Here is a 26,370-nt window from a genome sequence, read left to right on the forward strand (position 1 = left end):
AAACTAGTGTTCCAGAGTTAAACACATTTTTTTACCTCCAGACTAACTAAGAAACACCGTGCTGGTGTTTTTGGCTAATAGCTTTTAAGTCATGTTAACAACTAAATTGAATGCGATAAGGCAGCAACTTTGGTGTCGGCTTAGAAATCATCCCACACTGTAACAAGTGGGGGGGGAAAAAATCGAACTTATCTTTTTGTTAAACTCACAGAAAGCACACAGGGGACCATGAGCTGTGATGGCGGGGATTTTAGGCTGTGAGTGAGCTATCATGTTCTGCCAGTGCCGGGCCCGCTAGGTGAATGAGTGTCGACGTTATTGCTGCTGAGCTGTTTTGACGTGTCAGCAGTCTGTACAACACTTTGTGCTGCAGGGAGTTTAGTCGTGTTTGAATATAGCTTTACAGTCAGGGAGGTGCATCCCTTTATGTCTAGCCTAGTGAACCGTGCCATAGTAGGAGTGTGTGTTCATGATCACAGGAGGGATGCAGAGCTGTGGGTGGTCCCTGGCTCGCAGGATGAGGAGCTCAGTGACGCTCTACTCCCACTGCTACCGGTCCACACTCTATTACATCACAGTCCATTAGCTGGAGAATATGACAAAGGAAGATGATGTTTACACTGTAGCGTCTGTTGATGTTTATGTTAACAAATGGCTTCTCCAGGTGAGGCAGTTGGCTTGTAATTAGTTTTAATTATAAAGATGAAGCTGAAGTGAACACCTGTCTCAGGCAGCTTCACTTAAGCCTCATGATGTAACACAACAGCCACATCATCCTGTGTGGACAGCCGTGGAAAATGCAAATCTGGGAATGATATTTTTAGTTTTTGATAAAGCTCAAATTTAATATTGTAAAACTGTGGCTGTTTCCAGCCACATGTTAAAAATAGCATTTAATTATGGTCGTTGCATTTACATAAATGGAGATTTTTCTAGAATTGTAAGCTTTGTAAATTTGCCATAGACTCTTTGTTTGCACTGTGACATCTAGGTCATGACAAGTGATGAGCACAACCCTAACCCAGAGTTTTGGAGAAAAGCAACAAACTTGGATTGACTTGAATTTGGGAAAACAATTAAAAATGTACATGTTCTGAGAGCATATAGTCAAGGGGCATCCACACAGGAAACGACTAGCAGTGATGTGCCAACCAAAGACAACAGGAAGTCAGTGACTTTCTACGACTTCAAGTGAAAGTGAAGGGAAATGGGCGGGACCTGAACTAAAGTTTAATCAAATTCGATGTGAGAAGTTCAAGTTCTACTAGTAAAAGTGCAGGATACTGCATATTGACTTACGACAGGGTGGTAATTACATTTGAGGGTTACCTAGGCAACTGGAGCCTAGAATGTCCACTAATGACTGATCATCAACGACAAAGTGATGAGCAATGAGTGCATCGCTTGCTGTGTGGACGCCCCTTTTAGAGTCAAAAGTAGGGATAACTTAGAACTCGCAGGGTTAACTTTTACTTCTTGGAATTTAATCTGAGTAACATTACTCTTCATTCAAAGCCGCCTTTATTTAGTAAAAGCTCTGCATGTTTTTTGCAAATGAAACGTTAGACCCTCGTATGTGTTTTCTTTGGGAAGGACTGTTATGCCTGCTTTATTTTACACACCTCTGCAGTGTTTTGTTGTGGCTTCCTATAAGGCGTTGCTCATCTGTGCTCATGAGTTTCACAGTCAACAAACTTTTCTGTAGTAGCTTAAGAGCCAGGTGTTTGTTTTTAAGTTGATTTTGTTATTTAAATTAAAAGAACATGCCATCTCTTATTTGCTGCACAGCCAGATGCTTCCAGATGTTTGTTGTACTACTGAACGGGTTAACAATCAGCTTGAATCCATCGTGCTCCATGTCTGCATTCTGTCGTTGAGTTTGACCTACATTACATCCTCATGAGTAGCAGATGCCATTTTTCATCAATTGTGCTGCATTTTACATTTGCTTAAGGAAAATCAAATGACACCTAAGTGCTTTACATAAGGTTGTTATGAATTATCACCATATATAATTATTTTTAATTAATAATCTTACTGCCTTCAGTTGCTGGGGTTTTTGTAGTCTGAGATGTGTTCCTGGCCTAGTTTCTTCCCCGTGGGCTGTTTGGATATGAAAGTAACCAAGAGATTAAAGCACTTAATCCGTAAGACTTTTATTCCCTTGCCAGGATCTGTGTGTCTGTACTGAGGACTCTAATGTGAACCTGTTTGTCGCGTCAGTCAACACTTTTATTAATGTCCGATTAAAAAAGGATAAGACTTTTGAATCCAGCGGATACTTTTGCCATCTGATGTTTCCTATTGATATAACTTTAATCCATCATTTTCAAAAAGTTTATCTAGGGTTCTTGGTAAAATGCTAATGTGCAGCAGAGCGAATTAATGCAATCCTCCAGACTTGAGAAAGCGATCGTTTCTTGTCTGTGTGCACGTGTCATTACTGAGTCATTTTATAAAAGCAGTGTAAACTGATTTTCATGGATCTCACAGGTCACAGTAGCCTGATAAAAGCTTTATTTTGAAGGTGATGTCGCTAGAAAACAGTCAGAGGCATGTTTTGGGGTTGACATGCTGCTGTAATTTGCTCTCCTTGATGTTTGTTCAATGCGATGCATGAGAACGTTTAACTGGCTGGAAGGACTGCAGAGGGTCTTTTTTTTTTTTTTTTTTGTGTGTGTGTGTGTGTGTGTAAAATATAAAAATCGAAACTGAGCTGCAGAGCTGCAAAACAAGGGCGCTCATTCATTGTAATCTAACCCATGACTCTTTGCTGATAGCATCTAAACATCGGCGCACTTTGCCAAACCATGACATGTTTTCCAGCATGAAATTGAGTATGTTTTAGAGCGGATCACACATATGGAAATGTTTCCCAAAAGGACTTCAGAGAGGGTCTTTGTTAGGAAGTATTTGCAGGTTTGTGTTAATCCACATTCACTGTGCTCGGTGAGTACTGAGTGCAATGTATGTGGACTGTGTAATGCTAATGATGAATGTGTCACCCACTTCAAAGCTGTGACTCATTATTGTGGTTATTTATTCTTTGTATCCGGCCACAGAGATAACACTTGCCACATTTTTTAATTGTTAGTAATTGACAGCCTTATTCTTACATTCGTGGGAAAAGAAAAAAAAAGAAAAATCCTACACCTTTCTGCTTGGAGTACTCATGAATAAAAGTTTAATACTGTATGGCTCAGTTTCCCAGACATGGATTAACCCTAGCCCACTTTATTTTTTTTTTTAAGCGGAGGCCTTTAATAATCCATGTCTGGGAAACCAGACATGGATGTACTTGGTAAAGATTTCAACAGTTAGACAGTAGTAGACTAACTTTGTCAGTGTGTGCATGTTAGTTAAGGGTAGCGTTTGGCTGAGAGTGCTGCTGCTAACTTGGTTGTTGTGGATCCCTGTTGTTGCAGCAGTATGGATTTGCATGATCCAGTAAAGACACAGCGAAACACAGCATCCTAGTGTCATATCCCCACCAGTTGACTTGAATTAACATACCCACCTGTCCCCAGACGCGATGATGTCCCCCGAGTGTGCAGCTTGTTCTCAGCTGTGTGATCTGTTAACACAACATAAGAAGTGATGCGCTACCCATTAAGAAGCAGGCTTTTAATTCTATTTTTTTTTTTATTTGTTGTGTAGCTTTATGCCAGTATATAGAAGCTACTAAATTCAGAGATGGGGCCAGAGGAAAACTGGCAAGGGGAAATGAAGGTAACCTTCCCACCACACACACTTCTCTTCCTGCTAACTTAAGTTCAGCTTTAACCCTTAAACCCTTTAAACCCGGCACACTTTATTTTCTCGGCAGCCCTCTTTTGTTGCTGCACAGCTGTGTTTTCAGTTGTTTTCTGTACAGGTGTGGGGACACGTCTTTTCTGTTTTGCACACTCTTGATTTCTCTTCTCCCCCTCCTCCGTCTTCCCTCACCTCCTTCAGCAGCAGCTGAACAACGAGCTGATGTTTGACAATCACTGCTTCTGTTTCTCTCACACACACACAAATTCAGTGCTGCCTGCACTGCCATTGCTTGGTCAGTGTTTACTCTCCCCCTACGCTCTGAATGACTTTTCAGTACTGCCTTGGTATGTGCATCACTTCTGCTTAGCTCTGGGTTTGAATCAACTCAATTTGCGCTTCTATGACTGATTATTTTCCGTGTCCCTCTATATTGCCAATAAAGCTGTCAGGAAGCATCGAGATATGTTAAAGTTGGCTATATTTCATTCTTTTTTTATGATCTAATTTAAATTATCGAATCCTGCTGTTTGAGTGTATTTTCCTGTTTACCTTCTACAGCAGGAGGCTGGCAGCTTTATTTGATGCAATACAATTTTCCTCTCAAGACAAATATGCTAATGTGCTCTTTCCTCTGGAGCTGCAGCTGACATTTTTAAGCCGACTGTTCTGCTCTTGCGTCTGCATCTGGAAATCTGGTTTCTTAACTGTTTGTCTCCTGTTTTTTTTTTTTTGTTTGTTTTTTCTGCACTCTCTGTTTGTTTGACTTTCAGGTGAGAATTTTGAGCAGAGTCCACTGCGGAGAACCTTTAAATCCAAAGTCCTAGCACATTATCCAGACAATGTCGAGTGGAATCCTTTTGACCAGGATGCAGTGGGCATGGTATGGTATGATGCTGATACAACTTAAGAACCCTTAAATTTTAAACATTTTCTTGGCTTTCTACCAAAGGCAAATCACCAGGCCTGCGATAAAAATATTTCACTTGGATATAATATTGAAAAAATAGAAATGGCCATAAATAACAAACAAGAGAGAGGTTTCTGTTAGGTAACACCTACTCTTATAGGGCATCCACACAGGAAGGAACAAGCAGCTGTGTGGGAGACATTAAAAAGTCATTCAGAGAGGAAACAGACAAACTAGCCTGCGTCTACATGAAGTGGGCTGATCCCAGGTTAAACTTTTTTCTCAACTGATCTCAGCTGATCGATTTAAGGGACCTCTAATGGAGTAAAGGATGTAGCTGGCATATGACAGGGTGGTAAAAACATTGAGGGTTTAGGTAAACATAGTGTGGAATAACTGCTCGTGATGAACTGTCAGTGAAAAATTGATGTGATGATCAAATCACTTGGACCCCTATGGTTTTTGACCTTGGAAAAATCCTGATAGGCCTTAAGAATAAGATAGATCTGTTAAGGAGCAAATCAACAATTCTCCATGTAAAGCATGTATAAGTTGTTTTTTTTTAATGTAGTGAACTGTTTCAGTGATATGAAGATATTGTATAGTAATTTTGTTTTAACTTTTAAATAATTTTTGCTGTTGTGTCTGTGAGTCAGGAGATTATTAATTTGAATTAAAGACGCGCAACGAGAGGAGGAAAGCGATCTTACCGCAGTCTCTAAAGCTCGGAAATGAAAACATTATATCATGCCTGTTTGATCTGCAGGAAAAAATTTGAATCTATCCAGCTACAGTTTCATCTCCATGATGAGCCCTTTGTCTTTGTTCAGCTCTCTGAATCCTCTCCTGTATATCCTTTTTGCAGCTCTGTATGCCAAAGGGTCTGGCGTTCAGGACGCAGATGGATTCTCGGGAGCCTCAGTTCCACTCTTTTATCATCACCAGAGAGGATGGCTCTCGGACCTATGGCTTTGCCCTCACCTTCTTCGAGGAGGTGACCAGTAAGCAGATCTGCAGTGCCATGCAGACTCTTTACCACATGCACAACGCAGAGCAGTATGATATCTTGCACACTCCCACCTCCCCACAAGGACCCGAGGACCAGAGACGCCAACACACCCCTTCTCGTCCCATGCTCCACGCCGCGCCCGCCATCTCTCGTTTGCAGCGTTTTAACTCGTACGACATAAGCCGCGACACGCTATACGTGTCAAAGTGCATCTGCCTGATAACACCCATGGCCTTCGCTCAGGCCTGCAGCAAAGTGCTGCAGCAGCTTCATCAGGCCGTCTCTTCCCCACAACCCCCACCCCTTCCCCTAGAGAGCTACATCTACAACATCCTCTACGAGGTTCCCTTGCCACCTTCTGGGCGATCCCTCAAGTTCTCAGGCGTCTATGGGCCTGTGGTGTGCCAGAGGCCAAGCACATCAGAGCTGCCTCTCTTTGACTTTGCCATCAGTGAAATGTTTAACCTGCTGGGGGTGGAGAACGTTCTTCAGCTGTTCACGTGTGCCCTGCTAGAGATGCAGATACTGCTCTACTCACAGCGTAAGTAGCTGGTCTGCTGGCCTAAACACATGTTCATCATCCACGTGCATAAGTGTCAAATATATATGCAAATACACTGCAGTCAGGCTTGAATTTAACATTAGTTTGTACAGTTCATTAAAATTGGACATGTTTTCTAAATAGCTGAAAGGACAAGCTAATTGTAAATGATATGAAACATCTGCTTCTCTGCGGGTGGTGAGGTCATGTGATCCTGTTAGTAAAGTCGTGTCTCAAGAGATCTCTCTGGAGCTGGGGGACATGTCCCTGTCATCCCATGAGACTAGGTATTATCTGGGGAGCTTGAAGGATGTCTAACAAAGGAAACGGAATACTTAGATTGCTAATCACACAAAAATGTTGTTACACTGTATATTCATTCTAGTCTTTTCAGTCATATTTAGTCTCACCGTGTCGTTATTATTAGTTACAGGAAGAAAATGTAAAACATTATATGGTCTAATAATAATAATAAGGCCTGTGTTAATCTTGGTCAGAACTCCTTTGCACAACATATTGTCCATATCAGAAATCAGATGTGTTTCTACTATAAACAGCTGGCTGCCATACAGATAAAGTTATTAAAAAATGTTCTGATTTCCCTGGTAGGCAGCGTAGTACCTTGCTATTCACATTACAGTTGTAAGAAATGTTGTCAGAAATGAAGGAAAGAGGGGATTGTTTGACAGAGAAATTTCCAAGGTTTTGGAAGCCTTGCTCAGAGGAATCTGGTGTTTGAAACAATTGTTTTAAGCATATTGTTCCATCTCGTGCAGGATAACCTTCCTTAGTCTATCTATGTATCCTGTGTCCTTGGGAAAAATGCTCAATTGAGAAAAACAATGCTCAACTGAGGAATTTAAAAAAACTACTTCAGCAACGTTCAGTAGTAATACAAATCAGTTTCGAGTCCACAATGATCATCTCACATTAAATTACCTAATTTTATAGGATCTGTTAGCTAGAAAGCTGTAGTTTTTGTTCAGTGTTCACCATTGAGAGAAAGCGCGTGCGTGTGCACAGAGAAACTTGGCGATCCCTTAAGGATGGATCTGATGTTCTGATGGGATTCATTACAATTGCAAGCGAAAGCAAATGGTTTACAAAACTGCAGGGCCCACAGGAGGGAGAAGCTCTTAATGGGGAAAGCTGTGGTGTTGCTAGGCAACCTGGAGACAGGGAGGAGAGAAGTGATGCAGGATGATTATTATTGGTTGGAAGTGACATCATGGTTCTTTTCACCCCCATAAGGCTCATCACTGCAGAACATGTGAAGGGTGTTGTGGAGAGTTAAGCCTTGGCAATCTGCCACTGAGGAAGAGCTGAGGGATTTTTACGAAGGGACGCCACACACCGAGGCGGGGGATGCTCTGCAAATAAGGAGACGACAGTGTGTGGCATGTGCTAAAAATAACACTGAAATTCTGATTAAAAGAAAAAAACAGCGTAGATAGCATCTTTTCCACAAAGCTGTAGAGGACAAGATGTTCAAATACAATCTGTTCTTCCTGTCCTTCCCAGACACTAACACTACTATGTGTGTTGTTACTACAGTTAAGATGGCATTTTTTTATGTTTATTTCTTGGTCATTTTCTGACATGAGGTTATTGAAGTCGAGTGTGACAGGACAGGTGAAGTCAGAGGGACAAAAAGGTGTAAAGGAGAAGTGCAAATGCACAGATCTGAGGTAGATTAAATGATGAAGGTTGTAGAGTCCAGCTCAGAGTTCCTCCAGTCATTATGTTGAAGTGTCCTTGAAGCATAAAGTAAAGCACTGCATGAATGTTTGTATGAATGTGACTTGCAATAAGAAAGTGCTTTGAGTGCTCAGTCAGAGTAGAAAAGCACCATGTAAGTATCAGTCCATTTACTATTTAACAAATCAAGTTTAAAAACAACAAATATGATGCTGCGCCCCTGTCTGCACGTTCTGTGTTTTAAGGCTGTCGCACTATTATACAGAATCACGCTGGGATTTTGGCCACACACAAATAATCATTAAACAATGCCAGCTTTCCAGTGTATCATCGTTTTCATAGATTTTTCCATGAAAAATCTTGTAGTCTTTGTTGTTGTGAGGGGACCGAGTCACTTAAATCGAGAAAATTATATCGGTTTATTCTTAAAATATTTAGTGTTCTAGGCTATTCATAGTAAAAACTGAGCATCTGATCTAGGATCTCTCTCATATACAGTTGTGGTCAGAAGTTTACATAAATTTGGGCGTGAATGTCGTGGTACTGCGAGGTTTTAATGATTTCTTTGAACTGTTCTTTTTCTACGGTGGAATGATTGTACAGTATACATTGTTTTAATTTATTTTGGATTTTCTCTAATCTACAGTCTATTTTCTCTGTGCCAGCAACAGAATTGTTTGACAGAACTCATCAGATTAAGCAATACTCAGAACAATGAGAAAGTCCAAGGAAATTGGTGAAGATCTAAGAGAAATGTAGATTTACACATTGGGAAAGTCTCTTGGAGCCATTTCTAAACAACTGCAGATTCCGGGATCGTCAGTTGACTCTGTGCCAGGAACCAATTCTGCCAAGAAGACCGGTTAAATATCCACCCAGTATTCTTCTTTATAGCTACCAAGAGTGCCTGGTTGAAGTGCAGTTTGCATTTGACATTACGTATGTTTGACCCTGTGGGAATAAAAAAAAAATTATAATCCAAATAAATTCAAACGTGTGCACCCAGTTCATTTTTTTTAAGTAGTATGCTGTACAATCACTCCACCCTGGGAAAAGAAATCATAAGTCTAAAATACCTTGACATTCATGCCCTTGAATGTCATGGTATTTTGCGCCCATGACCACAACTGTAGTCAGGCTTCAGGTTCATATCATCACTGCTGACTGATCTGTGCCTACTGGCAAATAAAATGACATTTACCAAAATGAGTGACCGATGTTATCTGTTGTGTGACATTAGCTAAATATTTAAAGATGGTATGGAGACCCAAAAGACATCAAAAGAGTTTATTTGAATTTGTTTCCATAGAACAAAATAAAATCGGCAGCAAATGATATCTTTAGGATCTGTGTCAGCCCAAAATGTCACAAAAGTTCTTCCTTATTCTTAACTAATCTACATCTGCAGAGAAAGCACAGAGTGTTTTATCTTGTTTATTCCCTGTTAATCACTGCTAATATAGTAATGGCTCAAAACTAGCAAGTGCCCTCTGTTAGTGACACAATCTGAGACTGCTGCAAGAAGTTGTTCGATCAGAACAGTGCTGAGTTTCACTTCTATGTTGTGCGAACTCTTCCGTCACAGCTTCTACCACTGCTCAGTGTGGATAATTCTAAACTGGTGAGGTCATGCAGCTTTAGGTGTAAGCGACAATGCTTGACCCTTTGTTCAAGTGGTTTCTTGTCAGTGGCCTAGTTTAAGAAGGAGATGGGTGATGTTAGTATTCATGTCCCCATCCTGGGAGAGGAAGCCTGCTGAGAAGAGGGATGAGGGAGAGGCCCAGGCTGGGGTGAGAGTCTCTTCTCATGGACCAGCACATGACCAAATGAAGGAAAGGTATTTATTTTGGCACCATACCGGGGGAGGCAGAGCTGCTCCCGAATCTGCAGTAGGTGTCAGCGGGATAGAAGAGGAATGCAGATGAGGACTGGACACATATTTACATGTATACCAGTTGGCTCAAGTGCAAAAGCCTGAACTCGGAGTGCTGCTGTGTGGAGTCATGATAAAGGAATTTAATGTTGGCCAGAGTGCCAGCTGGCAAGCTGTGTCACACTTCAGAGTCTGGATCCTCCAAAAGACTCCACAAAAGGCCCTCCAGTGGAGTTTGTGTTCAAAAGAAATGGTGGGGCCTTACAGGAACCAAAACTTAATGTGTGATCAGGCAAGAGAAATATGCCAGTTTATCTCTAGTTTGGTGCCTTAAAAATGCTGTGTGTAATAGGCTGTCATTTAGAGTGGCATTGCAACAAGGAACAAATACCATACTTAAAGTGATTCAGTTGATAGTAAAGCACCCAGGGCTGCTCAGGATACATCAGCTGTGCTCTTCAGAAGTCATTCCCTGTCATTCTGGTACAGCGAGTTTGCTCCATAAAGGTAGACAGCTGTTATGACACACAGAATGTGGATCCTAATTCCTTAAAGGTTGGTAATCAGTCCAGCTCATTCCTGTAAGTACAGAACAGAGAATAACAAAAGAGTTTTGTAACAAAGTATAAGCACTCCAGTTAGGTCACTCACACGTGCCGTCGATACTGAATCTGCCCTCAAACTGCCACCATCAGCCACGTTTTACCTTTTGACCCCAGCCAATAAGTGATCAAGCAGATGAAAGGTCATATATAACACTGCTACTGCAAACATAGCGGGATTAGCTGTCTCGTCATGTGGTGCAGCTGCTGGATTTCAAACTCTGAGAGCAAACAGAAGACAAGGCAATAACAATGTAATCCTATTAAAATAACATTCAAACAGTCATGTTGCGTAACCTCTGTCATACGCTGTTTACTGGCTCGAGTATTGTTTAGGTTTCAGATATGGGGGAAGTGTTGTGCAATATATTTTGTTTAGTAAATGCATAAAAGCATCAGCATTTGGTAAATTTCATAATGGAGGAAACGACAACGATCAACCAAGATTTTAAAGATTTGATCGGTTATCAGATCAGACGATGAACCTGATGTCAGAGCTGCATATGCTACAAACACCCATCTTTATCTTTTGTCTGTTTGTGTGTAACAGATTACCAGAGGCTGATGACTGTGGCAGAGAGCATCACAGCCTTAATGTTCCCCTTCCAGTGGCAGCATGTGTACGTTCCCATCCTGCCCGCCTCCCTTCTCCATTTCCTCGATGCTCCTGTGCCGTATCTAATGGGCCTCCACTCCAATGGGCAGGATGACCGCACCAAGCTAGAGCTGCCACAGGAGGTACATTCAGAGAGCAGTGTCTGAGTTACTGAGTGCAAACCTTCGTCATGTCTAATATTTGACTGTGTTACCGCTCCAGAAACCAAATCTTTAATTTCATGGTTTTATTTGTTCTTATCTCACAAACTGTGTTGCAGCTTCTGCACTGATTTGATTTGTGCTTTGCTGCTTGATATTTTTATTTCATTTCAGCCTTATGTTTGTGTGATGATGTGTTGTTGCAATAATAATGCTGCTCAGTATGAGAAAACATAAAAGTTCATGTTTGGTGCAATGCATAGACGCGCTAATGCCGTAGCAGTGTGGGTCTTCAGTTGGTCTAGGTGAAGTAGAGCCGTTCGTGACCGGGCTGTGGGATGGCTGAATGATGATCATCCCTTTCACTGATGATTAATATCTTGTAAACAACCAGATTCTGAGTCAGGGCCTTGCGAGAGACTGGTGCCTCGTTCAGGGTGTAACCCGCTCATGATCTATGGCAGCTAGGATAGGTTCCTCCCCACCGTGACCCTGAATTGGAAATGAACTGAACTTGAACTAGACGTTTTCTTCGTATAACCTACACAGTGTAGGTATTTCAGAGTCAGTTATTGCTCTCTTGAGCATGTCAGCTTTATATTTTCAGTCATCAGTGACCTTTTTAATTCAGGGGGCTGGAATGTCCAACTGAATGAAATGTATAAAAACAGGATCTATAATATTACAATACTATAACTGTCTGTAAAGCTTTGTTAAATGTAATATAATCATTACTCTGCTATTTCTCTTATTCCAGGCAAACTTGTGTTTTGTGGACATTGATAATCACTTCATTGAACTGCCAGAGGAGTTGCCACAGTTTCCCAACAAACTCGAGTTCATTCAGGAGATCTCCGAGGTGCTCATGTCCTTCGGCGTGTCTCCAGAGGGAAACATTTACTCCAGCGACAGCCAGGCCAAGTACCGGGGCTTCCGAGCAGCTGATATGGCCTCTGACAAGCGTAACGGCAATCTGGCCTCACCCCTCAACTCCTACCTGCTGAGAGAGAATGAGACAATTGCCAGACTGCAGGCTCTGGTCAAGCGGACAGGTGTCAGCTTAGACAAGGTGAGAAATGATGTAATGTCGTTAATTAAAACGGGCTGCAAAAATGACCACGTGTGACTCACTGGGCTTAGTTACATCACCAAGACTGATCATTTAAGTAGGTAAAAATAGGAGCTTTAGATTGGGCACCAGGTCTACGAATATATTTATATTAATGAATTTATTGACAACTGGAAATTCATTTGAGGTGTTTTAATTTTTAGGACAGGAGCTTAGCTTCATTAAAATATTTAACGGTCCTCTTCTTTGTAGAAAAATCATTGCAGTGAAAATAAATTTTCTTCTGGCATTAATATATTTCTATAAGTAGGTAATTAACTCTTAGAATATATATTGATGAGTGAAGTCTGAGTTAAAGTGCATCCATAACCATCCGTTACTAGCAGCATCGTTGCAGTAAGGGACAGCAAACATAAGGGGGCGCCCTCTTACACCACAAACACACATGTTTTGTCAGTACACAAAAGGAGGTGGTTTGCTTTTTAAAATATTTTCTCTTCCTTTTAAATACACCAACTCATTTCTGAGTCGTGTGACTATTTTTCAGCTTTGCGGTACATGAATAAGATGCACTCAGTCTAAAGACTGACGGATGAATTAATGGATGCTTCGAGAAGGCCTCTGTACAGCGTAAGCAGCTTATGCTGTTGTGGGCAACATTAGCTTTCCTTGAATGGATTTGCGCATCGTCAAGGTCTGACCTTATAATTATTCCTATCTAAAGGCACGGCTGAATTCCTATTAAAGAAACCAGGTCCTGATTAAATGGCGTTCCAGGTCACGTCAGTGGATTGGATATTTTCCTGCACAGTGGCAGCCCTGCTCTGTTATTTTAGCTGCCTGGCGCTGGCATCTGTCCAGCTGACATGCTGACATGTTCAGTTAAAATGAGGTCATAAATCAAGACTCATGTCCTTGGCCATCTTTCCCATGACCCTACTTCTTCTTCATCACTATAAATGTGATAAAAGTCACAAGAGGTGACGTGAAAAATAGATGTGCTTCTGCCTCTTTTCTTCATTGAATGAGCGTTTTCCTTTTTTTCGGACCCTTCTTACTTTGTGTTCTTTTGTATTGTAATCGGTCAAAATCAGCATTTACAACAATGTTTCTTAATGTTGATGCACATCAGCTGGAGGTCAGAGAGGATGCCAGCAGCAACAAGGATGGGCGGGTTCAGTGTGACGAGGAAGAGTTGAAAATGCACCAGCTCAACATCCAGGTGCGCGAGGTCTTCGCTAACCGGTTCACCCAGATGTTTGCAGACTATGAGGTGTTTGTCATCCAGCCGAGTCATGACAAAGAGTCCTGGTTCACCAATCGAGACCAGATGCAGAACTTTGACAAGGTAAAGTGGTATAGCTGCTTTGTTAGCAAAGCATAGTAATGATTTAGCATAATATATATGTAATCTTTATATCTTGTACCTTTGTGACTGTGTGCAGGCCTCCTTCCTGTCTGACCAACCAGAACCCTACCTGCCCTTCCTGTCACGTTTCTTGGAGACGCAGATGTTTGCGTCCTTCATCGACAGTAAGATCCTCTGTCACGATGACGAGGAGAAGGAGCACACGCTGAGGGTGTTTGATGCTCGCGTGGATAAGATCCGCATGCTGAACGTGCGCACGCCCACGCTGCGTACTTCTATGTATCAGAAGTGCACAAACATCGAAGAAGCAGGTGAGGAGGAAAAGGAGGAACATTAATCTATATGGTGGGATTGTTTTCAAAGCTCCAAATGTTTGAATTTGGCTCTCTTAACTCTTGATAGGTTTGCACTTAAAAAAGTTGCAGGTTATGCATTGAGAATGAACAGCTTCACTGGAGTGTCTTTAATTTAAAACTATTAAAAGAAATGGACCTCTGAATGTTTGTGATTGTAATTAAAGAAGCATTTAAAACTGCAGAACTCAATAATCTGCAGTGCAGTTATGTACGAATCTGACAGACCTCTGGAGGTTTGCTGTCTTTAGTTACCTGACTGGTTGTTGCTGTCTTGCTTGCAGACACCCTGTTTAAAAAGCGTCTTGAAAAAGCTGACTTTATCGCTCCTGGACCTCATGTCATTGAGCCGGAGAAGGCCGAGACCGAATTTCGTAATATTTGTTCTCATTATCTCAACCAATCTAGGGTGGTGGTTCTTTCAATTATGTGTGCAATGTGTTAAGTTAGGTTGGCTCATAGAGGAAGTATAGACTTCCTTTAACCTTGTATTTGGAATAAGTCACACTGGCAGTGGTTTATGCAGGAAAGCTTTTAAAAGCATGGACGGATGCTCTTGCTCATTCTGCTGAGTCTGGAGAATGTGAAAAGAGAAAGGGGTGAATAAGAGATGAAGCAAATGTTACCATGAACTTTTCACATATTACTGTAAAATAAATTCCTCTATGAGATCCTCACTGCATTGCACACATGACAGTTTTTCCAAAGCTTGGTGATCTGTTATTGATTTTTACTGATATAGTTGCAGAAAAAAGTTTTCTAACCCTTTTGAGATATTTGTGCAAGAATTACCCCTTACTGAGTAACTTAGGAAGCTTATTATGAGGTTTAATGTCATGATTTACGTCTGTTTTGCCATCAGTGGACATCAGTGATGGCCAAATTTAATTCAAAAGGACTCTAAGCAGGCTCCAATACATAATCTAAAGTAATGTTTGTCAGTAAATAAAAGACAGTCTCTTTTCCTCATTTTAATTTTAAATCGGATCAAATTACTCAAAGTATATCTCAAAGGGTTAACAAAGCCTTTCCTGCAGCTATAATGTAACAAGTACAGGTTAAAGGGTTGATGATAAATCCTATACAAGAAAAAACATTTATGTGAATTCCAACTTCACCCAGCCAGTGTTTTTCCACCGTTTTCATGCTGCGCTTTTGCAGCTTCAAATATCTCACACCCCCTGGTTTGTTTGTTTTTTGGCTTTTGTTTTTTATTGCCATTTGATGGACAACAGGAAGTAGTATTATTTTTCTCTGTTTCTCTAACATCGTGGGAGCTTTTCCTCACACAGCCCATGTGTGTGGGGGGATGTTTTTAATAAAGCATAAAAATAATCACTGTGTAAAGCTGCATGACTCGGCTGGTTCTTTTGAAGACAACAAAACATCTGCTCTGAGCCTTTTTTCTGTCATTTCTCTTGGTTCTGTGGGTGCTTTTTATGTTTTCTTTTCTGCTGTCATCTGGTTTCTAAATTTGAAATGAAAAGTTCTTAGTCATTATCTGAATCTCACAACATAACTTGACAGGGTTGGTATAACAATGAACCTGTTCTATTTACTCCAGTTGTTCCTGGAATTTTGAAGTCAGGATATCCATTAAATCATTTTATTGATGATCTGTTTCCATAAATGGCAAAAAGCTATATCTTTTACTGATGGGACTGTTTTGTTTTTTGGGGTTTTTATTTTATTTTATTTTTAATCTTTTCAATCCTAAATGATTTTTTTGTATTAGATGCTGGAATAACTTAACTAAAATTCTTCACCGGATCATCTTTTAAATTCAAGAGTAAGATAGAAAGAAGACATTTAATCAAACGGACACATCTCAGCAGTAAAAGTAGGGTGACTTTGAAACATGATGATATAATCCCTCTGCTGACTTGTGTACCCCTCACACACCTCCACAGAGAAAGCCATTGAGATGAGAGTCTCAAAGATCGACCACACTGCCCTGCACCCCCACCTGCTGGACATGAAGATCGGCCAGGGGCGCTACGAGCAGGGCTTCTTCCCCCGACTGCAGTCTGATGTGCTCTCCACTGGACCCACCAGCAACAAGTGAGTATTTGTAGCTCACTACTGTCTCTGTCCCCTTGTGATTAGTGTATATTTCAAATGAACCTTTGATGTGTGGGTTTGATGGCTGTTTTACATTTGTTTCTTTTTCTGTGTTACAGATGGGCCAAGAGGAGCGCTCCGGCTCAGTGGAGGAGGAGGGATCGGCAGAAGCAGCACGCTGAGCACCTTTATTTAGACAATGACCAGAGAGAGGTGAGAGCGCCCCCACAGTGTTTTCTTTCATCAGCTCCTTCACACAGATGGACTGCTTGAGCTTTGATGTCATTTTGCATGATCTCTTGTCTGTTTGCTCTTCCCATCAATGTCTGCTCTTACACCTGTTCTCACACATTTCATTTCTTTTCTTTTTCTGCTTGCCTTACACTCACGCCCTCACACTCGCAGCATGTAGAGTGTTTGTTTCCGGAGCTCCAGCTCCTGCTGTTTCTTGACTACTACTGGCTCTCGCAGTCCTTCAAGCCCTGTCTAAAGTCGGTGACTGTGGACGTGGTATGTGTTGGTTGTCCGTAGAGCGCAGTACCTGTCCACGCATGTGGTCTTTTCCTCCACGTACAGCAGCTGAGCTTTGTTTGAGTATCAGTGTTACTTTTGTGTGTGTCAGGTGTGGGTTTAGGAGGTGGAACTGATAAGCAGTGATGTAATTAAAATGCAGCTTCATTTTATCAGTTTTCTCCAAAATTGTGACCTATCTTGATCCTTGTAGTTTAAACTGTAGGACGCGCTTCGATTTAATATTCCCATACAGAGCGACACCAGCTCTGTTTGTTGTAGATATAGTGACATGAGCACACGTTATTGTACTCGCTAACTAAATCCTCTCTCTTTCATCAGAAATACATCCAGGAAGCCAGAAACTTGGGCACAACCATCAGACAGCCTAAACTGTCCAACCTGTCACCGTCTGTCATCGCTCAGACTAACTGGAAATTTGTTGAAGGATTGCTAAAGGAGTGCAGGAACAAGGTTTGCCTATCACCAGTTTTTGGTTTCACAGATTAAAACTCATCACGTATAAAACTCAGTTATGATTGAAGTTTGGGATGAAGCTCTCTTTGGCTACTTTAACGCTCTTTAAATGCTGTTAATGCAGTGTTATTTAGAGTTATGACCAATTTTCAAAACATAAAAACCCCCCAAAAAAAGCATTTTCTACCTACACGAATCGTCTGTTTTTAAGGTATTTCTTTCGGCTTCTCAGAAACAAATATTAGGTTTGAATTGTTGTCTCTCTGCAGACCAAACGTATGCTGGTAGAGAAGATGGGGCGTGAGGCTGTGGAGTTGGGCCACGGAGAGGTCAGCATCACCGGTGTTGAGGAAAACACCCTGATTGCAAGTCTCTGTGACCTGCTGGAGAGGATCTGGAGCCACGGGCTGCAGGTTAAACAGGTCAGGAAAGAAAAAGAAATGACTGCAGTCAGCATGCACACCCGTTTTAACATACAGTGCTCTCGGGGGATGTGTAGCACTAATGCCGGTTTTCTCTCTTTCTTTTAAGGGTAAATCTGCCTTGTGGTCCCACCTGCTGCACTACCAGGACAGCAAAGAGAAGAAAAATGCAACCCCAGGTAGTTTAGGGCCTCCAGGTAAGAACAAAAATCCTTTCGGCTGATGATCGCAGTCATTTAACAAACCGATGGCTTCTGCTTCAGTTACGCTTCTTTCTTTTACTCCAGGGTTCATTCATGACACCGAGAGACGTAAATCTGACGGCGGCGGATCGGTTATGCCTCCCCTGAAAATCTCCCTGATCCAGGACATGAGGTGAGGCATCTGCTGAAATGTGCACCTCAGCGAAGGAATAAAAGAGGAAATCATTTCATGCTCAAAGTACTCAAAGATGTTCTGGAAATGGGCACCTTCAGACCAATGTATTTTAGACTGATACTGCCCCCCTGTGGTAGACCATTGAACACAATATTGTTATTATATCCCTATCATAATAATCTGGGCTGATCCTGTGTATCCTCATGCGTACAAAATTCCAATATCCTGAAATAAGACACACATAAAACTTGCAGATTTCACTGTGGGGTTACATTATTACTATAGTCTCTCCAAACAAAATACTATAAAACCAGCAGTATTTGCAGGAATACCATTAGTTTAATATAATAGCATTTATATTTAGAGAAGGATTTTCTTATTACTTTTACGATATAAACAAAAGCATGAAGTAATTCTGCTTAAATGCTGTGATGTTATTTTTCTAATCAGAATTTATTTATTTATTTTTTAATTCCTACCACTGCACTGAACATCCAGATCCACCTCTGCTATGCATATTATAACTGTATGTTTTAGTTAATGATAATAATAACAAAATAAAGATAATTTGTAAGCTGTTAGAAAAATCCAGGATTGCAAAGGTCCAGAAAAAGGCAGTACAGAAAAATTCAAATAAAGTACAAAATTAAATAAAATAACCTATAAATATGCATCCCACATAATTATACAGTTCATATATACATGTGTAGACTCTCATATTAAAAACAAAAAAGGCATAAAGGTGAGTATTTTGTCCGTAGTAGTCGTGTTATACAAAAAGCAGTTTCACCTTTGTGGAGCCCGTGAGATATGCGACTGCATAGATGGAGAGAGGACACGACATACAGAAAAACCCTCACTGATCACCATCCCAGACCCTCAGGCCAGCCTTGTTGCCCCAATTTGATCAAAATGTTGTCATCTGGTCTATTCTTTTTAAAAACCAAGAGTTTTAACATCATCGACAGCTCTATATCTACATGCTTCAACATGCATGTATGTGTGTGTCTGCATCACTTTCGTCATGTTTACCCACCATAACCAGCCAGGGTTGAGGAGTCTGGGGTTGCGTTGTTTGAAGACGACACAGCGTAAGTGTGTGTGTATGTGTAACAGCGTGTTACTTCCAGCCTAATTACCAGACCTCCCGCCAGTCTGACTGAGTGGAAAGGAGAGGAGGGGTCAACTTGGGGCACAAACATGCAGCTCGACTCCGCACTGGTGGATGGAGCCTCCTCCGCATTCACGTAAACGTCTGACGGCACAGTCACAGACACGGTGGCAAAGAGGCAACCACCATCATAATACTTCATTTAATCCTAACAGGGAGTTAATCTCACATTTTTAAAGCTTCGCGTGTGTTGCAGTGCGTTTAATAATAACATTTCATGTAGTAGGTGTTTCCCACTGTTGCTATGGCGATAACGAGCACAGAAAACTGGGTTACTTGACGTGATTGGGCGTGGAGGGTGGAGACGGGGAGGGGGATGGAAGGTGGAGAAGAAGCGCGTATGGCACAAGTGGAGTGGAAGGAAATGTGTCTGGACGTCAGAGACGTGATAGTGGCTCGGAGCGATGGCGCGGGGGCGAGACGGCCACGGCGGAAACATCACATGGGGCGAACAGAGACAGACTTTGGTCTGTGTGTAACAGCATCAGTTACAGTTTTATTTACACAGAGCCAGGTCACAGCATCTCAGGACACTTTGTATTTAATTATCTGTCAGACTGGGAAAGGCAATGCTGAAATTTTTTCAAATTTTATTTTTTTAGTTAATTAATACAGCCTTTTCATTTGTCAGTTTCTTACAATGTTGATAGATTAATATTCTTTTAGGGTGCTGAAGCTTTTTAAACATCAACATTTGTTTATATCTGCTTCCTTCTTTGAGTTGAATTGTTGAATCTGAATCTCTTTAAGAAGATTCTGCATATAAATGTGCAACAACTACGTGAGTGTGAACTTTGGCTACAAACAATCAAAAGGTCTGTACAGAGAGCAAGAATGCATTTTTGTGTATTAGCTATTTAGCTTTCTATTCACTTAAAAAAAAAAAAGTCTTCTTATAAAGAAATGACTGGAAACATGATTGGACTGAGCAGGAGGTCTTCGGCCTGATATAAAGTATCTCTTATCTGGAAAATATGTAGCTACACCAGGAGCCTGGAAACATTTGTCCATTGCCCCCAGACAGTAAATCATCAGGCGATGGCAGCTTGGTTTCCAGATTGGCGGAAATTAATTTAAGTTTACACAGTTAAATTTAGACAACACACTTGTGTGTTCACCTGTATAAATCCATTCATATCACCTTGGTTGTTCCACTGAGAGCAAACAAGATATATTCATGTCAGATATCAGACTTTTAGTTCTTCTTCACTCTTTATGTGCTTACACGCCACTCTGCATTTAATCATGAATTATTATTCATCTCTGGCTCTCTTCGTCCTCTCACTCCAAACCTGTCACGGCAGATGGCTGCCCTTCCCTGTGCCAGGTTCTGCTGGAGGTTTTTTCCTGTTAAAAGGGAGTTCTTTCTTCCCACTGTCCTCAAAGTGTTTGTTCATTGGGATTGTTTGATGGTTGGGGCTTTCTCTGTATTATTGTAAGGTATTTATCTTACAATATAAAGCACCTTGAGGAGACTTCTGTTGTGATTTGGTTCTATATGAATAAAATTGACTGGAAATTGTTGATAATATGTTGAAGTATTGCCTATCCTTGCACTTCTGTGACACTGCAGGAATCAAATTTTTCTATGTCTGATATCTAGCATCAGTTCTTCCTCCCTCTAATCTCTAAATCTGTTGTTATTTTTTATTTGCAGGCACATTCAGAACATAAGCGAGATTAAGACAGATGTGGGCAAGGCCCGAGCCTGGGTTCGTCTCTCTATGGAGAAGAAGCTCCTTTCCAGACACCTGAAGCAGCTGCTTTCAGATCACGAGCTTACAAAGTGAGCAAAAGGACACAAACAGCAGAGTTTATATGTGCTTCCATTTATCGCAGGGTCACTATTTGTCAGAACAACTGCAATAAGTCACGCTGATGCAGATTAAAGATCTTTGGATTTGTTTTTCTCCCTGCTGTGTGTGCTCATCTGACCTTCTTTCTTTGTTTTGTGAAGCAATGTCTGTGTCATATGAAATGAAGATGTGATCTAACCATTTATAATGCATTAAGTCTCTTGAAATTTCAGAGCATCATGCTATAGTTCCCCTCTACATAAATAATTCACAGTTTTCTTCATAATTGATATCCGAGTACTAAAGTGGGTCAGGGGATTTCTGTCTGCCTTTTATTGACCTTACAGTGGTATTTATTTCACCTAATGCTAAACAGTGTGCACGTTGTCATCCATTTACCTCAAAAATGATCATGTCTTGTGCTTGTATATACCAAGGCATTATTATCTTTTAATTGTAATCGTAGCAGAAATTATTTAATTTCTCTAACAATCTTCTTCTTTTTAGGAAACTATACAAGCGCTACGCCTTCCTGCGCTGTGACGATGAGAAGGAGCAATTTCTTTACCACCTCCTGTCCTTTAATGCTGTGGATTACTTCTGTTTCACCAACGTCTTCACAACCATCAGTGAGCCTGACCCTGTACTCCATGAACAACCAGCTTTTATGGATTTCAGTTCATTGTGTAACCTTTGTTTTCCCTCTGCCTCTCAGTGATCCCCTACCACGTGGTGGTTGTTCCGAGTAAGAAGTTGGGTGGCTCCATGTTCACAGCCAACCCTTGGGTGTGTGTTTCTGGTGAGCTGGCGGAGACCGGAGTCCTGCAGGTCCCCAGAAATACTCTGGAGATTACTTTTGAGGTTGGTATTAATTCTCCTATAAAGGCCAATTCCACTGCATTACAACTGGGTTCTTAATTGGATAATATAGTATGTAAATTTGCAAAAAAGTAAGTGTTGCAATTAGGGAAGAAAGCAGCACAGATGGAAAGAAATACAACTCTGTTACTAACCATATTATCTAAATCGATGGTTATCAAATTTGGACCCCAGGGACTTGATATCAGCTGATATCTGCAAGCAATAGCTGAAGGGTCCACAAAGTAATCCACTTATAATATAATAAAACAGTGGTCTATCATTAAAAAGTGCATGTATACAAATGTGAACTGCACTAATAAAACAGTTATTGCTCTCTCTAGTAGAAGCTGACCATCTGTCATAAATAACTCATCAAATGTAATTTCTCCCAAACTGTTCTAAGTGCTGTGTGGCCTGAGTAATTGGCAGCAAGCATGTGACTCAAAGGCAAACCAGCTTTATCTGGATTACAATGATGAGTCCCTAGAAACTCTCCCTGATGAAAGACCCCTGGGCACACAAACTCTGAGACTTCTGATTTAAATTGCTTACTCTAGGAAAAATGTCCAGTTTCACAGCACTTCATGCTAAAATCAATCAGTTGTGCTGCTGGATGAGTTGCACAGGTAACAATTTGACTGCCATTGTTTTCTCTGCCACACTGTTTTGGTGAAATGGTGTTTTTGTTTCAAATGTTTCTCCTCCAACTGTGCAAATAAGCCAGAGATGTAAACACAGAGTTGTTCAGCTCCACTTCAATAAAGATAGACACAGGAAATATTTCATACCTCGTGCAATGACTCTTCACATGCAACACGTTTTTCTAGCAAAGAATTATCTGCTCTCTCATCTCGTTAGCTATATTTCAACCCTGCACTGTGTACTACACTTTACACTCTCTGTATACTCAGTCACTTTAATGCCACCTGACATTTGCTGTGCTGGTTTTTATTATATTTAGCAAGCGATTTTTATTCTGATAGATTTTTCTTTATTTATATTTTTAAGCTTATTTACTTTATTGTATTATATTCAGCTTTTTTATTTAAAATTTTACTTAACCTCCTGTATTGTAGTCACACCTTGCCTAGTACTAGTCGAACGCCCTTTTGTCTGCAAGACTGTCTTTAATCTTCATGGTATAAATTCAACAAGGTGCTAAAACATTCCTCAGAGATTTTCCTCCATTATGACATGATAGCATCACACGGTTGCTGCGGATTAGTCAGCTGCACATCTCTGATGTGAATCTCTCGTTCCACCACACCCCATATTTGATTGAGATCTGGTGACTGTGGAGGCCGTTTGAGTAGTCAGTTTAAGTGCATTTTACAACACAGTGGTCCCTTGTTTATTGCGGGAGTTACGTTCTAAAAATAACCCGCGATAGGTGAAATCTGTGAAGTAGCCAACTTTATTTTTTTTTAATTATTATAGATGTTTTAAGGCTGTAAAACCTCTCACTACCGCAGGTGCCTTTGACGGTGCAAAACGTTTCATTGACATTGTTGTGTATGTTGGGGAGAACACTTACAAACATACAGTACAGCACTTCAGAGTAACACTGCTAGCGATCGAAGATTTATGTAAATTTGACAAGCTGAACGCATTCTGTACTGTAAAGGAGACGTGGCACAGAGGAGACTGATTAAAAATGTGCTGTAAAAAAATTAAAAAGCATGCAAATTGCACACAAAAAAACAAATCTGCCAAACGACGAGGCCGCAAAAGGTGAACAGTGTTATAGTGAGGGATCACTGTACACACTTTGTATCGGGGTCAATATAGAAAATATCCTTCTAACTATTATACCACCACCAGCAGCCTGAACCACTGATACAAGTTTGGATGGATCCATGCTTTCATGTTGCTCATGTCGAATTCTGACCCTACTATTTGAATATTGCAGCAAAAGACTCATCAGACCAGGCAACATTTTTCCATTCTTTTGTTGTCTTCTGCTGCTGGAGCCCATCTGCTTCACAGTTCGACATGTTGTACGTCCAAAAATCACTCGTCTGCATACCTTTGTTGTAAAAATATCACTATATGACTTATTAATTCCTCCTTCTCACCTCAAATCCGTCCGGCCATTCTCCTCTGACCTCTGGGGTCAATAAGGCTTTTTCACCCACAGAACTGGTGCTCACTCAGTAGTCTCTCTTTTTCAGACCTGTGCTCTAAACCTTGGGTTGTTTAAGAATAACCCATCTAGTAGATCAGTTTCTGATATGCTCAGACCAGCAGAAGTCTCTTAAATCATCTTTTTAGCCAATTCTAATGCTCAGTTTTAACTTTAGCAGGTCATCTTGACCATGTTTACTTGCCTGAAAGCATTGAGTTGCTGCCATATGATACTTGGATATTTGCATTAACAAGAAGTTCTGCAGGTGTAGCTAACAAAGTGTGTATCATTGAGTTATGTTGGATTATTTAAAGTGGTTTGATATATATTCTATTTAATGTTCTGGCTTCTCTAACACAGGAATTTCATGTCTTCTGGAAAAAAGATTGTGTATCTTATCTTAGAAACTCTGTAGTCTAAATGTGATTTTTTTTTTTTTTTTTGTTTGTTTTTTTGTTTTTTTGTTTGGGTGTTTGACATTAATCTGGGTCCTTCTGTCTCAGTGCCAGAACCTGGGAAAACTCACCACAGTGCAGATGGGTCATGATAACACAGGGCTCTATGCGAAGTGGCTGGTGGAGTGTGTTGTGGTCCGCAACGAGATCACGGGGCACACTTACAAGTAAGCATTACCGCCTGGTGGAAAAATGAACCCGATACCGATTTGGCCAGTTGGTTGTCAAAAAATCGACTCGGCGTGCTCATCTCACAGGTTTCCGTGCGGCCGCTGGTTGGGGAAGGGCGTGGATGACGGCAGCCTGGAGAGGATCCTGGTGGGAGAGCTGATGACCCCCAGCTCGGAGAACGATGAACGGATGTGCCGCACACCTCCCATGCAGCAGTCCCCGGGAATGATGAGGAGATTTGTTACCATCTCGCCAAACAGCAAACCAAGTGAGTTTGTAGAGCGTTTTGTTCTACAAAGAACAAAAAAAAAACCCTTTGATGTGGGATTTAGCTGTTCCTCACCTGCTAATGATTAAAATCTTGCCTTAAAAAAAAGAAACGACCCAAAAACGCCTGAACGAGAAAACACAACGACAAATTGTTTTAAACCTGGATTGGGAGTTACCGTCATGTGTCTGCTTGTGTTGTCTCTCAGTATCTTTGTTGAACTTTTTTTTTTTTTTCTTCTTCTTTCATCCAGAGCTAAACACAGGTCAGATCCAGGAGGGAGTGGGAGAGGCCATCAATGGGATTGTAAAGCACTTCCACAAGCCAGAGAAGGAGGTGAGAGACGGCAGTCTAGACAGGCCCAAACATGTACTTCTATTATTCATCACAAATGGGGAAAAAAGCAGCCGTCTGCTCCGGTGGCCCCAGCCCCCCTCAGTAACTGTTCTGCCTGTGTTATAGTTCATATATAACAAAGAGGGATTTGTGCTGGTTTTTTTTGTTTTTTTTTAATGATCTTATTTAGCTTATTATTATTATTTTGACCTAGAGTGCTGTCTGTTAATTTTCCTCTTCTGGAGGAACTAAAATAGAACTTGAATGTTGATAATTATTACATACTCGGGCAGGTGGAGAAGGAGAACTGCAATTGAAGATTTTTAAAGTGTGTTGTAACTTAGCTGCTGATTACAGGCTTTAAAAGTCATTCATTATAGTTTCAAAGGATTTTTTTTTATTGGGAATTCCCCTTCACTTTTGCTCTACCTCCTTAACACACCAACAGAACAATAACGTTGAAGTCTGCTTTGTATTCTCCCGTGTGTCCTACTATACTGTGTGTGTGTGTGTGTGTGTGTGTGTGTGTGTATATGGTCTCTTAGTTTAATGATGATTTAAATGTTTTGGAGTTCTCATTCATTTAAATATGACCACAGAGAAAGCTGTGGAGTAATGATCCTTTCCATTGTCTGTTCCTGCAACATATTTGGAAGGTGGTTTGGCATTTTAATGGGATAGCTGATCCATTAAATTGGCATTTTCAGGAAAAAACAGTCAGCAATTTTGAGGCAACTTGAAACGAGCTCTAAATGCATGCATGTATTTTTGCTCTCTCCACAGAGAGGCAGCCTGACCCTCCTGCTCTGCGGGGAGTACGGCCTCGTCTGGGCTCTGGAGCAAGTTTTCCAGCACGGTTTCAAATCACCGCGACTCTTTAAAAATGTCTTCATCTGGGACTTTTTGGGTAAGGACTCAAGCTTGTACTTGCATCCTGCATAACTGAATGACAAACGGTAAAAAGCCTGTGTCCCAATAAAGAACAACAACCAACTGCAGTAATCTGCAAAGTACATTGTGGTGTACGAGTACTTTGGAAATGTCTGTTGATGTTGATCGATTGTTACTCTATTGAAAAATGCTTTAATTTCAAAGAGGCCTCACATTTTTTTTTTTTTTTTTTTTTTGTTTTGTTAAAGTAGACCAATGTTTTGCTGTTACCTCTCAGGTGTAGTGTGTGTTTTAAATACTGTTAAAAACTGTTAACTGAGTGGTCTCCTTTGTTTTACAAAAAAAAAAAAAAACCACAGAAAAGGCACAAGTTTACTTTGAAAGTGCTGAGCAGCGTGAGGTGACCCCGGATGAAAACTGGCAAACCAGAGTGCGCCACTTCTGCCGCTTCATGCGCGCCATCAACAACGCTCCCAGAAACATCGGCAAGGACGGGAAGTTCCAAATGCTCGTCT

At 41.0% G+C, this 26,370-nt stretch overlaps 1 protein-coding gene across 6 annotated transcripts in view; it reads left to right on the plus strand.

Annotated features, from left to right (window-relative positions):
• Window positions 1–26,370, plus strand: part of dennd5a (DENN/MADD domain containing 5A) — a 33,859-nt gene that overhangs the window by 5,441 nt on the left and 2,048 nt on the right. Inside the window, exons 2-24 of one of the 6 annotated variants that reach the window (XM_004543168.4) lie at window positions 3,658–3,729; window positions 4,527–4,636; window positions 5,529–6,213; window positions 10,937–11,124; window positions 11,900–12,211; window positions 13,344–13,559; window positions 13,657–13,891; window positions 14,218–14,307; window positions 15,844–15,994; window positions 16,114–16,207; window positions 16,400–16,504; window positions 16,847–16,978; window positions 17,251–17,403; window positions 17,513–17,600; window positions 17,691–17,778; window positions 20,610–20,738; window positions 21,256–21,377; window positions 21,464–21,609; window positions 24,238–24,356; window positions 24,447–24,628; window positions 24,882–24,964; window positions 25,748–25,871; window positions 26,215–26,370. The exon at window positions 26,215–26,370 is cut by the window's right edge and continues 13 nt beyond it. In XM_004543168.4, coding sequence (XP_004543225.1) covers window positions 3,658–3,729; window positions 4,527–4,636; window positions 5,529–6,213; window positions 10,937–11,124; window positions 11,900–12,211; window positions 13,344–13,559; window positions 13,657–13,891; window positions 14,218–14,307; window positions 15,844–15,994; window positions 16,114–16,207; window positions 16,400–16,504; window positions 16,847–16,978; window positions 17,251–17,403; window positions 17,513–17,600; window positions 17,691–17,778; window positions 20,610–20,738; window positions 21,256–21,377; window positions 21,464–21,609; window positions 24,238–24,356; window positions 24,447–24,628; window positions 24,882–24,964; window positions 25,748–25,871; window positions 26,215–26,370 — 3,780 coding nt within the window. The remainder of the gene's footprint in view (window positions 1–3,657; window positions 3,730–4,526; window positions 4,637–5,528; window positions 6,214–10,936; window positions 11,125–11,899; window positions 12,212–13,343; window positions 13,560–13,656; window positions 13,892–14,217; window positions 14,308–15,843; window positions 15,995–16,113; window positions 16,208–16,399; window positions 16,505–16,846; window positions 16,979–17,250; window positions 17,404–17,512; window positions 17,601–17,690; window positions 17,779–20,609; window positions 20,739–21,255; window positions 21,378–21,463; window positions 21,610–24,237; window positions 24,357–24,446; window positions 24,629–24,881; window positions 24,965–25,747; window positions 25,872–26,214) is intronic. The other 5 variants (XM_004543171.4, XM_004543170.4, XM_004543169.4 and 2 more) reach the window with 5 other exon arrangements.

The sequence above is a fragment of the Maylandia zebra genome, linkage group LG1 (genome assembly GCF_041146795.1).
Source record: "Maylandia zebra isolate NMK-2024a linkage group LG1, Mzebra_GT3a, whole genome shotgun sequence".
Classification (NCBI taxonomy): domain Eukaryota; kingdom Metazoa; phylum Chordata; class Actinopteri; order Cichliformes; family Cichlidae; genus Maylandia; species Maylandia zebra.